At 42.3% G+C, this 16214-nt stretch overlaps 1 protein-coding gene across 30 annotated transcripts in view; it reads right to left on the reverse strand.

Moving 5' to 3' along the window:
* LOC106608606 (receptor-type tyrosine-protein phosphatase delta) overlaps positions 1-16214 on the reverse strand; it is a 643701-nt gene that overhangs the window by 93933 nt on the left and 533554 nt on the right. For all 30 annotated transcript variants that reach the window (XM_082977423.1, XM_045721669.2, XM_082977431.1 and 27 more), the window contains one exon: positions 1958-2146. In XM_082977423.1, coding sequence (XP_082833549.1) covers positions 1958-2146 — 189 coding nt within the window. The remainder of the gene's footprint in view (positions 1-1957; positions 2147-16214) is intronic.

The raw sequence follows: 16214 nt of genomic DNA on the forward strand, positions 1-16214 counted from the left end.
TGGAAGAAGAATCAAATTAGATTTATCAGAGTACGTAAATAATGAGTACTAGAGGAAAGAGAAAGAAGAAAGAGAGAGAGATAGAAAGAGAGAGAACTCTACTCTATTGGTTAAAAAAAGACAGGATTCATCATAGGAAGGTATCATAGGTCAGAGAAGGTCAGAGAACTTGTGCAGTGGTGTGCCTCAGGGGAGCAGCCATTTTGGAAGTGGCATGGCTTCTGAAGACCATCTACTGAAGGGAAGGCTTGGAGGAGTTGGAATATGAGAGGGAAGAGACTCGTTTAAGAGACTTAGAACCCTTTAGCTTGACCTCATAGTAATCGTTAAACATCTGCTTAAATCTCTATAATGCTAGTAGGCTTTACATGATTGAGTGAGTGGGTAAGTGGGTGAGTGGGTGAGTGATTGAGTGAGAGGATACCATACAGTGAGGCTAGATAGGTAGGTTCTATTACAAAGGTGGTGGATATGGCATATATTGGGCTTAAGCTGGGTGAAATGTGTGTGCTCTTGAAAAGGTGCCTGTATGGCTTATAGGAAAACTTTGTGGGGGGTGGGGGGGGGGAGTATATGTGTGTCCACTAGGGTTATCTTTGTGTCTACACTAACTGTTAGTAAAATGCATGCCATGCATTTTATTAATAGTTATAACATGAAGAAAAATTAGTGGGGAGTGAAGTGTGCTTCAGAACTAAGCACTTACCAAAGGATTCTGTAGATTTAAATACGGAGAGAAGAAAGACAGCATAAAAATATGATTATATTCCTTAGGTTTAGTTACATCGGTTTTTTTTTTGTCAGAGTTAAATCTTTATCAACTCTACGTCACAGGAGAATGAAAGTCGCACATAAAAAAGTGTTAATTTACACAGTTTCTGTTGACAACAGGCAAAGGAGGGTTAACAAGACAATTTAACAAAGGACAGCTGTGGAATCTGGGAAGACAGGTGGTCAAACATAGAAGACTAAGTGTACCAGAAGTAGTGAGAAATCTTAAACAGCTTGCTATTGGCAAATATTGCTCGCCAAACTACGAGTTAAGTAACGATAAGCATATATAATGTCTAATGCTATATCAATATCAAAAGGAAACTTTGAATATTCAGGGGATCAGGATGTGGAAATATTGGGAATAAGCCGCAGGCATAGGGAAGCGAAAGCTGGAGTCTACGCGGAAAAGCATTGAGTATATCCAGAGAGAGTCAAGGGACTGGGAAAGCTAGACACAAGTCTCACACACTACTGTGGCTACTTATGGCTGGAAAACATTCCGGAAGGAAAAGTTGCCTTCATCGAAGTTAGGTTAGCTTTTCTTTCCTGATTTAGTACAACTGTTAGTTTGAAAGGACCTTTTGTTGTTAAATCACAACCAAAAGGAAAAAGAATTAGAAAGGAAATTGTCTAAATGTCGGCCTGTTCACTCCGTTAGTCAATTTTCTCTTGCTGTCTTAGAAAGCAACTAAATTGCTAAAAAACCATGGGTGCTCCTTTGCAAGTTCTGAATGAAGCCCAACGTTGAATATTAATCGTTTAAGAGAAATCAAGTGATAAAAACTGAGGAAATCAAAAGAAGAGAATGGATCCGTCCAACACTGCACCGGGGCAGTCAAAGGTAATCAACTAAACCAACAGAAAAGAAACTCGTCAGAAGAACAGTCACAGCAGTGAGCAATGAGAGAGTCAGACTGAAGCGGCAACAAACATAGAGATAACCGACAGAGCCATGACAAAACCGGAGGCAGGGGTGGGAGGAACAGACGAGACACACCAGGACACACACAGTTGAGGAGGAGGAAGCAGCAGTAGAAACAATGCCATTACCTACTAAATCAAAGCCAAAGAAGAAGAAGAAGAGGAGGAGGAGGTGAACGAGAGACCAGAAACGGAAGGGATTGGGGTGCAAATATAAAATAGTACTCCCGGTTTATATCCGGTGGCGGCAGTGACACCCTACCTGATCTGAGCTGCTTGATGCGTCCATTGTTGTTGGTGGTGTTGACGGGCAGGAAATCTTTGAACCAGGAGATATCTGGGTCAGGGTTGCCGCTGGCGGCACAGAGCATGGTGGCCGTGCGAGTTCGCTCTACCACTTTCAACTGGGGGCCCATGTCAATGGTGGGGAAACCAGCAGGCAGTTGGTCCTCTGTGAAAACCGAGAGGAAACCATAGCTGTGAGCTCATTGAGTGCAAGTGAGAGGAGTGGGAGGGGGAGAGAGCTAAAGGAAGACAGCAGACATAATCACAATCAATAGGAGATTAGAATCAACAAGAACGTGTGTGTGAGTGGGAGAGCAAGACAGACAGAGACAGAGAGAGAGAGAGATAGAGAGCGAGCAAGGGAAAGTGACATAGTGAGATGTGTATGCATGCGTGCACTGCGTTCATACTATTGTCAAGTTCTAAACAGTTAATCAGTGACATAATACTATTTTCTGATTCCATCCGAGTTATACTTTGCATAAACCTTCAAATAATACAAATAAGATGAAAATTGAGATTGAACATTTACATAACCACTAGTCACAATATTCAGCAAGGCTCTGCATTCTAAAAATGTCACACAAAACACAACAGATTTTTCAGACAGTTGACACTTGGGGTGTGTTTTGAGTGTTTGAACTGCATCTCAGCGTGTGTACAACTGCATATTGGATGGTGTGACAAGAGAGTGTGCATGTGTCTCTGCCACATGAACCTGTCTCTTCCTCTGCCTGTGCCACAAAGTGCTGCTATCAGAAAGGGGGACTGCTCCTCTCGCTGTTCTTCGAGATGCAAGACAAGATAACTAATGCAGCTCCCGCTCCTGAGCAAAAAATGTTCCGTTTAACAAAACAAAGACAATCAAAGGCCTACATCAGCTTTTCTGGCCCTTGAGGCTCTTAGCAGGAAGCTGACTCTCTTTCACAGCGAGAGAAGGCTTTTACAGAGAGCGCTGGGGCACATATCCCATCCAAAATGGCTATTGCTTTACCTTGGTTAAGTTAACGCTAAAGCACTAATATGACACACAGAACCAATGCGGTTGGCATACCAGTGAGGCTGAAGCACACCTTAAAGCTTCACTCTTCCCATCATGATATGGCTAATTAGCATCTTTTTCCTTCCCTCTCGCAAAAGCCACCTATTCTGACTCACTCTCTTCATTAAAGTTTCATGAGACACACATCAGGCTGGAAACAGCTTTGAGCAGCCGCTGCCTCTGTGCAGCTGACAACAGTCGTGGCTCCCTTCCAACAATCCTTTTGGTTATCTGGCAGGAGAGGATACCATGGTGGGTACATCCTTTTCAAGAATTGGACTTCATTACAAATTAGGAACGTAGTTTTGAGCTTCAAAACTTCCCTCTTCAAGTTAATGTCCCAACCTGAACCAAGGTTTACTTTAACGAGTGGATGCTGGTGATGAGGGCATAAGCACAGAAATAGAATGCCATTCTATTTATATTCATATAGGTTTGACAGTCAACTTCTAAAAAATGAACTTGGAGAGTGTCTTTGGGGCGGCTAAAACTAATTGCCAAGTCTTTGCGATTCAGAGTAATTAAGGGAAGGGGAAAGGGGTTTTAATAAGACACAACTATTTTATGTGTAATTAGCAATACATCATGACACAAACACACAGTTTAGCATACATCCTCAATCTAAGGTGCTAAGTATCCTAAGTGTCTTCTTCTTGATCATTGGCCATTAAAGAAATGAGGTATGCCTGGGGGTTGGTCCATTTAAAAGTTTGCTGGCATCATGTTTCCTCATCCTACGTAAAGAGACTCACTCTCACACATCTGTGAATATGTGATCCTACCTTGAATAGTGTTGTGCGCTGCTAATTTTAGTTCCATTGCGGCGTATTGAGCTACCTGTTGAGGCGACGCTACTGGCTATCTGCACTCTACTAAGATCTTGAGTTACAATCAATCACACCGCAAACAAGTGGAAATAAGTAACTGACCACAAGGCAACTAGTGAGAGAGAAAGAGAGAGAGCGAGATAGAGAGAGAGAGCGAGCGAGAGAGAGAGAGATAGAGAGAGAGAGAGAGCGAGCGAGAGAGAGAGAGAGGACAGGAGAAAGAGCCACAGAGTGTGTTGAGGAAATACACAAATTCCACTTTTATTTAGTAAGGAGTCTTCGGGATATACAAAAATAAGTCACCACAAAACATGCTCTCTCATTGTATGGTAATTAACCATCAATAAAGGTATGGATTTGGTATCGGATTGGCTTGAACTTGTGGCAATGGTGGATACTCATGCAGGCCCATACATTTTAATACTGATAGTCCAAATCTAAAATAGGGACAATGAAATGATATTGTTAAACTAAACCAGTGAGTCAAATGATTTACTTTGATTGTTAAAAATAATGAGAAAAAAAAAGTTCAAATAACTTACATTTCGAAAGCCTAACAAAATTTTTTCTCACAAATATGTTTAACTTCTAAACTATTTTGAAGCACACCTCCTCTCATGACTTAGGGGTATGCAGTTAAGAAAGCTGGTCAAGAAGAATACTTTAAAAACTTTGCAGGTTAATACATCAAATGTGACATTAAATCAACTGGTTACAGCCGTTGCCCACACGGCATAAAATAACGGGAAATGGTTTTAGATTCCAAGTAAAAAGAAGACACGGAAAAAAGACAAGGATGGTACATTTCTCTTTCATAGAATGCACCTCTGTGTTAAAGTACCATTAACGAAACAGCCTAATGAAAGAGGTGTTCGTTTGAGGGGAGGATGAGGTGGAGGAGAGGAGTTAATTGAGTGAGGTATCTCCCTCTCCCGAGCTTTCCACAGGCCGTTCCAAGGTCGAATGGAAAATCAGTCGATTTCTAAAGCGAGTCAAAAGCTACCTGCTCGAACACAATAACCAGGAGCATGCCTTGGAGGACGTATGTTGAATATCATAATGGGATGTCACAATCCGTGCAGCCTGAAAATCATTGTCGGAGAAAAGTACAATGTAGGGTTGAGGGGGCAAATATGTGCTCAGGAGATCATAATTGTGCCGTCCGCTGATCAATCAAAATGGCTCTCGTGCTGGGCAAAGCAATACCCTTGTTAATTTTACTCCATAGACAAAGCTAGTTGAAAGAGAATGCCGCAGGACAACGCCTACATGTTCAAATATATCCACTGTGTGGTCTTTGTCAGAATTCCAAAATCAGTCATGACAAGTCATGACATCATAACTCTAAAACTAACTCTAAAACTACCCCTGTGATCTAAAAATACCAAAAAGGCCCCTTTTGCATTCCCACAGTCCCTTTTCGCCTTCCTCTGCCACTCCCAGTATACAATGTTACCTCATAGAATGAACCGTGTGGATCAGTTGTTTGAGCATGGCGCTTGCAAAGCCAGGGTTGTGGGTTTTGATTCCCACGGGGGGCCAGAATGAAAAAGTATGAAAATGTATACACTCACTACAGGATAAATGTAAATAATTAGCATTGTGCTAATAAAGGAGGAAATTAAACACCTTTCCTCCACTTCTGGTGTGATTAACAACTGAAATTGGGCCGAGCTGCGGCAGTATTTTCTTCAGGAGGCCAAGAGAGCCAAATAAAACGAGAATAATCGCTAGTTAATTTATGCAACATGATGTTTGTTGTACGCCTTTTTGAAAAACGGTGGAGTTATTGACAAAGTTTTAAAAAGGAATTAATTCATTAATCTAACGGGGCAAAGTGGCTAGCAATTTTACTATGTGCTATGTTTGCAGTTCTGCTAATAGGCAGGGCTTGGGATTTCGACTTGTGGTTGCATAAATTATCAACACGGGCTAATTCATTACCGCTCAGGGAACTCTAGGCTGTTTCCTGTGATAGAATTGGAAATTGGAAAACGTTGAATTTGTGTGTGTGTGTGTGTGTCGGTGTTCAGCATGCATGACATCTCCATTCTCTGTGCATTGATGTAAAATGCAGCATAAAGAGACCTCTGTGAGGGTTTCTTTTCACCTCACAGGAGAAAAAAAAAACGAAAGCTCAAGGACAGTTTAAGATGAGGGTAGTTTAATAACTTTGCTCAAGACCATACTGTATTCAACAATGGATCTACACACTAAATGAGATGGAGGGGAGTAAGTCACCTTCTAAAGAACTGCTGAGAGCTGGTGCTTGATATAAAAGCACTTGCAATGACAATTTGCACACATTAACCAGTCAGGCCATCAGGTGCCAAGTATGCGAGGATAGAAAAAAAAAGACATTGGCTCAAATAGTACCTCAGTGAGCATGTTTTGGCTTAAGACCCTAGGTCATTGGACATAAGCTCAGGCTATTAGCAAATGATGTCTATCGATCAGTCATACGTCTCCGTACTGTCTCCCAAACAAAATGTTGCTTTCTCCTTGATGATAAGGGAAGCCATACACGTATATTTTTAAGTCACTCATTTGGAAAGGCTTCTAAATTCTAACCAGCCCCCTAATTTGTCTCGACTGCCACCACCAAACACTTCTCCCCTAACCCCAAAGAACGCACCCAAAACGCACCGGTGCGACACTCCCTTTGCACAGTGGTGTAATTACAACTGACAAACATAAGTAATATTCTCTTTGGGAGGACCGCTAATTAAATCTGGCTAATTGAGTCTCGGCAGACCAGGCTAACATTTGGGATGTGATTAGTTACTGTTTACCAGACCAACTTACACAAACTGAGCTAACGGTGGATGAGTGAGAGATGGAAGAGTGAAGAAGGAGGGGTTACCATGTTTACAGAACGTTGTGAGCCTAATGCCGTTATCTCAGCGAGGTGAACCAAGGGGCTGGATGTCTACTTCTGCCATGCTATATTTACCACATTTTAACATCATATTTACACAGCTATTAGAAACCACTTCTTTGACGGACAGCTTCCTGTTGACACTCCACACACTTGAACTGGGGAGAGGAAGTCAGGAAGTGTGCACTTGCTGTGTGCCATTATTTGCTAGTTAACCACTCTCACATGATCCTGACTAGAACATTGAGTTGTGAGTGGAATATTTAATAAATCTGGCAGTCAACGCTTCTAATACAGCGAGGTCACGGTAGTGGTTTCTATAATTCACACTTCATTCAATTTCAAAATGACCTAATAAGTACAGAGGGATTTGAGGGGAGGAAATAAATAAGCCTTTTCTGTTGTGCGGTGGACTTCCCCCCCCCCCCCCCCCCAAAAAAAAATGAATCCATAAAGACATAAACCTTTCTGGTCACATTTCGGCATTAATTCCGTGCCTGCCGCACAAGGATTGGATTCAGTCAGGCCTTTTTCCCCCCCCTTGGCGGAACCAGACTTTTCACCCCAGGCTTTAGGTTATTCTTCTGGGAAAATCCCTGCAGGCTAAAATAAGATATATTTGTTGGACCTTTTTGAGCGGATACAATCTACTTAAAGAGGCTGTCACAGGTCAGTGGCGAAAAAGCGTGCTGAGAATCATTGTTGTTTGGGAATCACTCCTGCCTGAAGATGGCGGATTATCGTAATGCTGAAAAGTCAGTTGGGGGAACTGTTCAAGTATGACACCCATCCATCTTATATTTCTCACTCCTTTTAGCTTTATTGTACAGCATGCCCAGTTTAGAATGTGATATTATTATTATTTTTGGTCTTGAGATAAGGTTTTTCAGGCAGCACAAAAAGGCACAATACATTTCACATTTCCTTTTGAGGGTGACGGTAGTAACTATTTGCTTCCACCCCTAAATCACACAGCAGCCACAGCCTTTTCTCCTCAGTATAGTGTGCAATGTTCAGTTAAGGCACACTAATTAGAAATGTAGCTGCGATCAAAGCACCAAATAAATAAAGCAACAGCCTGGAAGATGAAGAATTTCCCGGGTTCGGAATGTTAACCAACCATCTCTTTTGCTTCTCCAACACTCCTCCAATGACAATCATTTAGTTGGGCCTGGCTTGCGGAGTACATGGCATGCATTGCTGATTGGGCATTAAATGGAAATTAGTTCTAATTAAGTCTTGGTTGCTTTATGGACTTGGATAATAGTGACCTACAAGTGCAGGCATGCAACGCACACAGAATGGAGAGAGCGGGAACGAGAAGGAACGAGAGAATGAAAGACAGAGTGCAGTGGCCTCGGGAGAGGATAAAATGGAAATGGTGCCAGAGTCCAGGATAAATCATCTAACAAATCATCTCTCAGGGCATAGATGAGGGAGTGAAATCTGCAGGCCAAGAAAACCTGCCAGAAAAGGCGATCTAAGGATGACTGGCACCGTAACGCACTCAGGACTTGACCATTACCCCAGGACACTGGCAGATGTCCAACAGTGAAGGATGTGTGGGCAAATGGCTTTTGACAAAGAGCACAGACCGTGCAACACTAACGTTATTGAGTTCATCCGTGCCAGCCCTTCTGTTTCAATACTGTATGTGACCCAGAGGGCCACATGCCTAGGATTTGGTATTCTATTGTGCTGATCGTCTTTTGTGACGGGAGAACACTTTTTCTTTAGCTTTGCCATGGACTATATATTTTTAAGGGGCTTTTGGTTGAGACACAAACTTTTGAAGAAATATAAGCAATGTTGAGTAGTTGAGTAGGACAGCTTCTTGTACTACGACATCATTCGCTCTAATTTGGCAAACTGTTTTTTCCCCCCACAAAGTTCAATACAACCAGTTAGTACACCCGCTAAAGGGCGAACCTGAATCCTCTTCAACAAAATGTTCCTCTCTCTGCACCCGTTCAACTAATTTATTTAATTATGTTGGCATTCGAGAGGGAACTGTTAATTATGCTTTTGTTTTCTCTCAAAATTACTCGACCAGATGTAAGAGCTCTTCAGTAACAAAGGCAGCCAGTAATTTCTCTTTGTGCCAAATCTATGACGCCATTTGCTCTCCTTTTTGCTGTCTCTCATTCTCTGTTTTCCCCTACATCTCTCATCCTCCCTGCTGTTGTTTTCCCCTGCTCCACTTACAAGGTGCACTTCTCACCGCAGTAAAAAGGTGATATTTTACAGTCTAGCAAATCAACGATGACAGGCCTCTCAATCTACCCACATTTGCTTTATCAGCTATGTACAGCTGGATTGAAATATTCCAAAATGTGACAGTTCCACCTCAAAGAGAGCATTTTTATAGACAGAATATTGTCTGGCTGTGTTTCTCCACATGCCCATCCATCATTTCCTCCATAAACCCTCTACAGAGGTGAAACTGGTCCCTATATGTATTTTTTACAAGGCCATTGCACCGCGATATCATTCTCTCGATCATACAACTGATTTATCTTGTGCCCTCGACCCAGTGTGAGCAATGTTTTACTGTCATTTAATTCGCTTATTCCTTTTGCTTTTTAACGTGGAGTTTCACTTGTGCCTGCCAACCACGTACTCCTGTTCCATTTGAAACAGAAACAGGGCTACAGGTTAAGTGAGGCACGTCTCTGAAATCAGATTTCCCTTATAAACTTACCCTTCCAGGGTTATTTTGGCCACAAGAAATATGCTTTAATAGAATTCATATCCTATAATGATATAAATAGATTTTTAAATTACATTTGTATTTATATGTCAAGCAGAACAGGTGGGGAAAGCACATCATGAATAAAGGGTCTAGGAAATGAAAGAGATTGACACAATATAAAACAGTCCTAACTGCTGACGTTTTGGTTTCACTGCCTTCTTTCTCTGGCACTGTATTGAACAGGAAAGCTGTCACCTAAATGATGCTTTTAACACATCCCAACTGATAAAAGGTGTGCTGACGGTGTGCTCTCCATGCGGATTAAGATAGCTGTTCTGTGTGTGTGTGTGTGTGTGTGTGTGTGTGTGTGTGTGTGTGTGTGTGTGTGTGTGTGTGTGTGTGTGTGTGTGTGTGTGTGTGTGTGTGTGTGTGTGTGTGTGTGTGTGTGTGTGTGTGTGTGTGTGTGTATTAGAGAGATTAGGCTTGAGCTCTTGAGCATAAATGGTTATTGACCACCAAGAGTTTGCGATACTGATTTGTCGACTTGTCTTTACTGATAGCACTTCGGTGCGAGCTACTCAAACACATATCCCTTCAAGACACACTGCTGTACATACAGGGCTTGTTTAAGACTTATCATACTGCAACTTGATCCCCCCCCCCCCCCTCTTATGGGATTCCGTTGGATTGCTTCTCAGATTATAAACATCTCAATGTCGAATACTTAAGATGCAAGTGAAAGTGATGACCTTAACAATGTAAGACAGCACACATCAAATACAGTAAAATAGAAGACCACAAAATATAGTATATGGCATTCACTCCAAGGTATGGCAGATTAATCACGGGACTGATTGAGCATAATCTGGGTGTATTGCATCATGTGAATCGTATTAGGTCATCTCGATCGAACTAAAAGCCTCTTCCATTTTATACAATATCGGATTCTCTGTTTAGATCTTCACTCGCACACAATCACCTGGTTCTGACTAGCTACATCCTCAAATAGGCTTCCTTCCAGGTAAAAAGGCATTTGATCTGATCTGTGGAAATACTACGCTAGTGGTTCTAAAGCAACAAAAACAAACAGAGAATAATAAAATCTACCCGCAGGACTTGTCAGTCCTCCCTAATTCCTTGTGAATTTAGAAAGCAAATGAATAGTTCAAATTTGTAGCGAAAACCCCTGACCCAGTTACCGCTGTGTAAACAGACCGGTACTCAAAATCCAGCTTTCTGTCAATAATCTACTGAGTGTTTTTGGTCATGCTTTTGTTCGAGGTGGAATAATGTTCAGCCATTTCCTTGCCATGTGTGATACAGACGACTGTGTGCAGGTGACACTCTGGGTAAATAGTATTAGGTATTTGGTACTGTGAGCCAAGTACAGCTGGTGTTGATAGTCGTGTAATCTCGAGCTACCTGCACGCAGACCACTCTCTCCTAAAAAAGTACTTTAAAGTTTATTAAATACCGTGGCTTACCAAGACATTTAGTAGAAAGAAAACAGATCTTCAGCTAGGAATCGACTTAAGATTCAGTATTTTGGGAATGGAGGAGACTGATTAGTTGCTGTACTTCCGAGGACACCAACACTCGCATCTTTTATTGCGTGATAGTGACGGAAGGAGAGAGGGGGTGGGGCAGTAAAAGCAGGTCAGCCACCAGGCAGAGAGAGTGAGAACCGTGCACTAGGCCTATCTATCGGCAATCAAAAGCTCTATCTCGTAATGGAATGGGATGGATGGGGGGGGGGGGTTTCCATTAGGGATTTTTTTTAAGGTTAAGGATCCCGATTTTGTTTAAACGTTTTAACGTTTATCTGTTCATACCCTTACGTTTTACCATGCCTCCCAAACAGAGTGGCATCAACTGTATCCAGCAAAACAAAGGGATGCAACTAATTTACAGAGCACATAAAGTTAATTTGCGAAAAATGCAGGGACCAAGTGTGAAAATGAGTCACTTTCAACAGCTGCTGAAATGTGTTTTTCACCTCCATCGCCTGAGGGGTCAAATAGAATTCGAGTTGTGAAATTGTGTCCGGTCTGTTCATTAACGATCGTAATGTATCAGCTTTGACAAGAAGCGAGGTATCCCATTACAAATATGCATGGGAATTTCTCTAGGAGTAAGAGGAAGGAGAGAGGAAGGAAAGCACAAGAGGAAGAGATGGAGAGAGGGAGGGAGGAAGAGAGAGAGACGAGGTTAGAGGGTGGGGGAAGGAGAAAGCTCTCCAACCTCAGGTGTCCATTCTGTCTCAGTGAAAAATAGCATCCTCTCCCCACTCGCTCTCTCCACTGATTGTTTCATGTGTAAATCCCCTTTTAGATTCTATAATTAATTCAATGTTTCTTATTTGCTATTAAAACACCCTCGGCTAATGCGTAAGATTATGGGGACTCCATTGCTGAGTCAATCAATTAATCATCGGCTGCTTTATTTTCTATTTTTCAAAACCTCCTTCACAGACGAACACGCCCACTCATTCTTCATTCAGGATGACACTGAAAATGTACAGGAGTCAATGTATAGAGAGGAGCTTTAAAACCGATTAGCTAACAGTAAACTAGAGCCTCTTTTAAAAAACGGTTTTCCCCCATAAATGTATGCAAAATGCTCAGTCTGGTCAATACCAGGATAAATTAATGCTCTTTTTATATGACAGGTTCATTACGAGGACAAATGGCCTCACACAGAAATCGCACTGTACCGAGCTCAACACTGCTTCTGCCAAACCAAACATCCCTTCCATTGCAGCCTGACAGATAGGGGAGGGGTGGGATTTCTAAGGCCAGCCCCTCTAAACTGACCCCACCCACTGTTTCTCCATGCCTGCAGTCCATGTAGCCCCAGTCGCCAATCTATTACAGCCATCGATGTCTAGCAGACTAGCAGATCACATCAGCTGACCTGAGTGCAACAGAAATGTATATGATACCACTGTGAGGCTCACATTGGTGCCTGTGCATACTCTCTGAGCTGCGACCTTTATAAACATGACGGATTAGCCATGATATCCCTCCATTTCCACATAAGCACAGGGAGCAGAGTGAGGGAGGGTGAAAGAGGGGAGTAGGTAGAGAGGTAGGGAGTGAGAGTGTGTTGGATGCCCCAGGGGTCGGGCTGAAATGGACGGATAAAGAGAATGATGAAAAGGAGAGATGGAGCAGGATGGGAACTGGGGCCTTCTCTCCACAGGCACTGGGGCCTTCTCTCCACAGGCCTGGTCAGGCAGGCAGTCAGGAACAAAGCTCTGTCTACGCTCAAATGCTCGCCTAGCTTTGCAGACAGCACGTCAGTTCAGGCGGATGTACTACCTTTGAGTGGTGGAGATCACTTAAAGGGAGCACGGACGGAGGGAGGGAGAGAGGTAGGGAGGAAGGGAGGGAGGGAGCTGAAAAGAGAGGAGTAGATAAAGAGGTAGTCGCTTCCTCCATCTACCACTTTTTCTTTAAATACCTCTCTTTTCAGCCTTTTTTTCCTTTGACTCCTTCCTCCTATCTTGACATGAGTTTGTCTTTTTATTTCCGTCAGGCATCTGTATATCTCATTCTCTCTCTTCCTCTCTCTGGGATTTCACTTAGCATATTCCATTTGCTGTCTCGTACCCTGAGCGATGAATCCGTTTACCTTAGAAAACGGAACCTCATTTGTTTAGGGCGGGGGGGGGGGGGGGAATGTCTTCTTCGTCAACTTATCTGCATTCAGCAATTTTTTCTGTTATGATTACTAATATCAAGAAGAGGAGCAGAGGAAGAAAAAAAAAGAAGCTACTTCAGAAAAGCTTCGAGCTATTTACCAAGCACAAAGCAGAGATGCAAGTCTCTTTATTTTTTTCTTCATCACCCGGGAGGCGTACGCTCGGGAGCTCTGGTTTTAACAGTCCCTCAACTTACATTCTCTCCTTTGAGCACATTAAGCATTCATAAATAAAGAAGCCGTGGCTAGGAATACATAAACAGTGCAGTAGTGCTGTTTCTTTCATAAAGATGCTCTGTGATGATGCCCTTAACACTTAATGCCATGAGGACTTTCAGTCATTTCAGTCTCTTCATGTTTTAATGTCCCTATTATTGTGCGTCTAACCTGTTTCAAATCACTTGGGGTATGTATTATATACAGTTGAAGTCGGAAGTTTACATACACTTAGGTTGGAGTCATTAAACCAAGTTTTTCAACCACTCCACATATTTCTTGTTAACAAACTATAGTTTTGGCAAGTCGGTTAGGACATCTACTTTGTGCATGACACAAGTCATTTTTCCAACAATTGCTTAAAGACAGATTATTTCACTTATAATTCACTGTATCACAATTCCAGTGGGTCAGAGGTTTACATACACTAAGTTGACTGTGCAGCTTGGAAACAGCTTGGAAACAGCTTGGAAAATTCCAGAAAATGAAAATCATTCGATTCAATTGGAGGTGTACTTGTGGATGTATTTCAAGGCCTACCTTCAAACTCAGCGCCTGTTTGCTTGACATCATGGAAAAATTCAAAGAAATCAGCCAAGACCTCAGAAAAAAATTGTAGACCTCCACAAGTCTGGTTCATCCTTGGGAGCAATTTCCAAATGCCTGAAGGTACCATGTTCATCTGTACAAACAATAGTACGCAAGTATAAACACCATGGGACCACGCAGCTGTCATACCACTCAGGAAGAGGACGCGTTCTGTCTCCTAGAGATCGAAAAGTGCAAATCAATCCCAGAACAACAGCAAAGGACCTTGAGAAGATGCTGGAGGAAACAGGTACAAATGTATCTATATCCACACGAGTTCTATATCGACATAACCTGAAAGGCCGCTCAGCAAGGAAGACACCACTGCTCCAAAACCGCCATAAAAAAGTCAGACTACGGTTTGCAACTGCACATGGGGACAAAGATCATACTTTTTGGAAAAATGTCCTCTCGTCTGATGAAACAAAAATAGAACTGTTTGGTCATAATGACCATCGTTATGTTTGGAGGAAAAAGGGGGAGGCTTGCAAGCCGAAGAACCCCATCCCAACCGTGAAGCACGGGGGTGGCAGCATCATGTTGTGGGGTGCTTTGCTGCAGGAGGGACTAGTGCACTTCACAAAATAGATGGCATCATGAGATAGGAAAATGATGTGGATATATTGAAGCAACATCTCATGATATCAGTCAGGAAGTTAAAGCTTGGTCGCAAATGGGTCTTCCAAATGGACAATGACCCCAAGGATACTTCCAAATTTGTGGCAAAATGGCTTAAGGACAACAAAGTCAAGGTATTGGAGTGGCCATCACAAAGCCCTGACCTCAATCCCATAAACATTTTGTGGGGAGAACTGAAAAAGCGTGTGCGAGCAAGGAGGCCTACAAACCTGATTCAGTTACACCAGCTCTGTCAGGAGGAATGGGCCAAAATTCACCCAACTTATTGTAGGAAGCTACCCGAAACATTTGACCCAAGTTAAACAATTTAATGGCAATGCTATCAAATACTAATTGAGTGTATGTAAACTTCTGACCCACTGGGAATGTGATGAAAGAAATAAAAGCTTAAAGGGAATTTTTAGTTGGATTAAATGTCAGGAATTGTGGAAAACTGAGTTTAAATGTATTTGACTAAGGTGTATGTAGACTTCCGACTTCAACTGTATGTTCTGCTTTGAAGAGCTGTTTTTGAACTGTATTTATGTGCTTCCCATCATGTACAGGTAAATGCCAAAATAAAGGAAACACAGTATATAGAAAGCATGTGGTTCCTGAGGAACTTAAGCAAATAACATCCCATCATGCTTAGGGTCATGTATAAAAATGCCCAGTTGCCCATTGTTTTGGCTACCATGGCTAGAAGGAGAGATCTCAGTGGCTTTGAAAGAGTGGTCTCAAAGGAGTATAGGGGGTTTAACGTGTGTGTTAGTTTTGTGTGAAGACCAGATCTCAACCCAAATGAACATTCATGGGAAATTCTGGAGCGGTGCCTGAGACAGCATTTTCCACCACCATCAATAAAACACCAAATTATGAAATTTATTGTGTAAGAATGGTGTCGCATCCCTCCAATAAAGTTCCAGACACTTGTAGAATCTATGCAAAGGCGCATTGAAGCTGTTCTGGCTGCTCATGGTGGCCCAACGCCCAATTAAGACACTTTATGTTGCGGCTTTCTTTATTTTGGCAGTTACCTGTATTAGTATGTATTCTTTACATTCAAAGCTGTCTTGCTATTCCAGGAATATAATAATATGGGTATTCCAGGTATAATTTATGAAATGAAATGTAGCGTTGAGATAAAAAATATTATATTCTATTCCCATGAAGCTCCAACAAGGAAAATCAGATCAGACTATTACCCCCCAAACACACACACACACACACACACACACACACACACACACACACACACACACACACACACACACACACACACACACACACACACACACACACACACACACACACACACACACAGTCTTTCTCTATCTCACTGTCCCTTTCCCCCTCTCTCTCCCTTCCCAATAGGGTGAGAATGGAAGCATCCAAGACACATGAGATAAGGAGTACAGTCTTGAGATAAGAAATACAATCGCATCCACTAATCATTAACTAGCAAATAACACCCACATATTAGCCTGTCTAGCTCCACAACATATCTATAGGAGGCCAGGGGAGTGGGAGGCCAGCGGAGTGTTGGAGAGCAGGTGAGCCTCCCAGCCGGGCAGGAAAACAAGCAAGAAGGTCGGCCTGTGAGATATCCTATTGGTTCATTAACCTTTATGTACCTTACATTAAGAAACAGCAAGGTCAGTTTGGTCAAAC

Source organism: Salmo salar, chromosome 07 (genome assembly GCF_965601325.2).
Source record: "Salmo salar chromosome 07, fSalSal1, whole genome shotgun sequence".
NCBI lineage: Eukaryota > Metazoa > Chordata > Actinopteri > Salmoniformes > Salmonidae > Salmo > Salmo salar.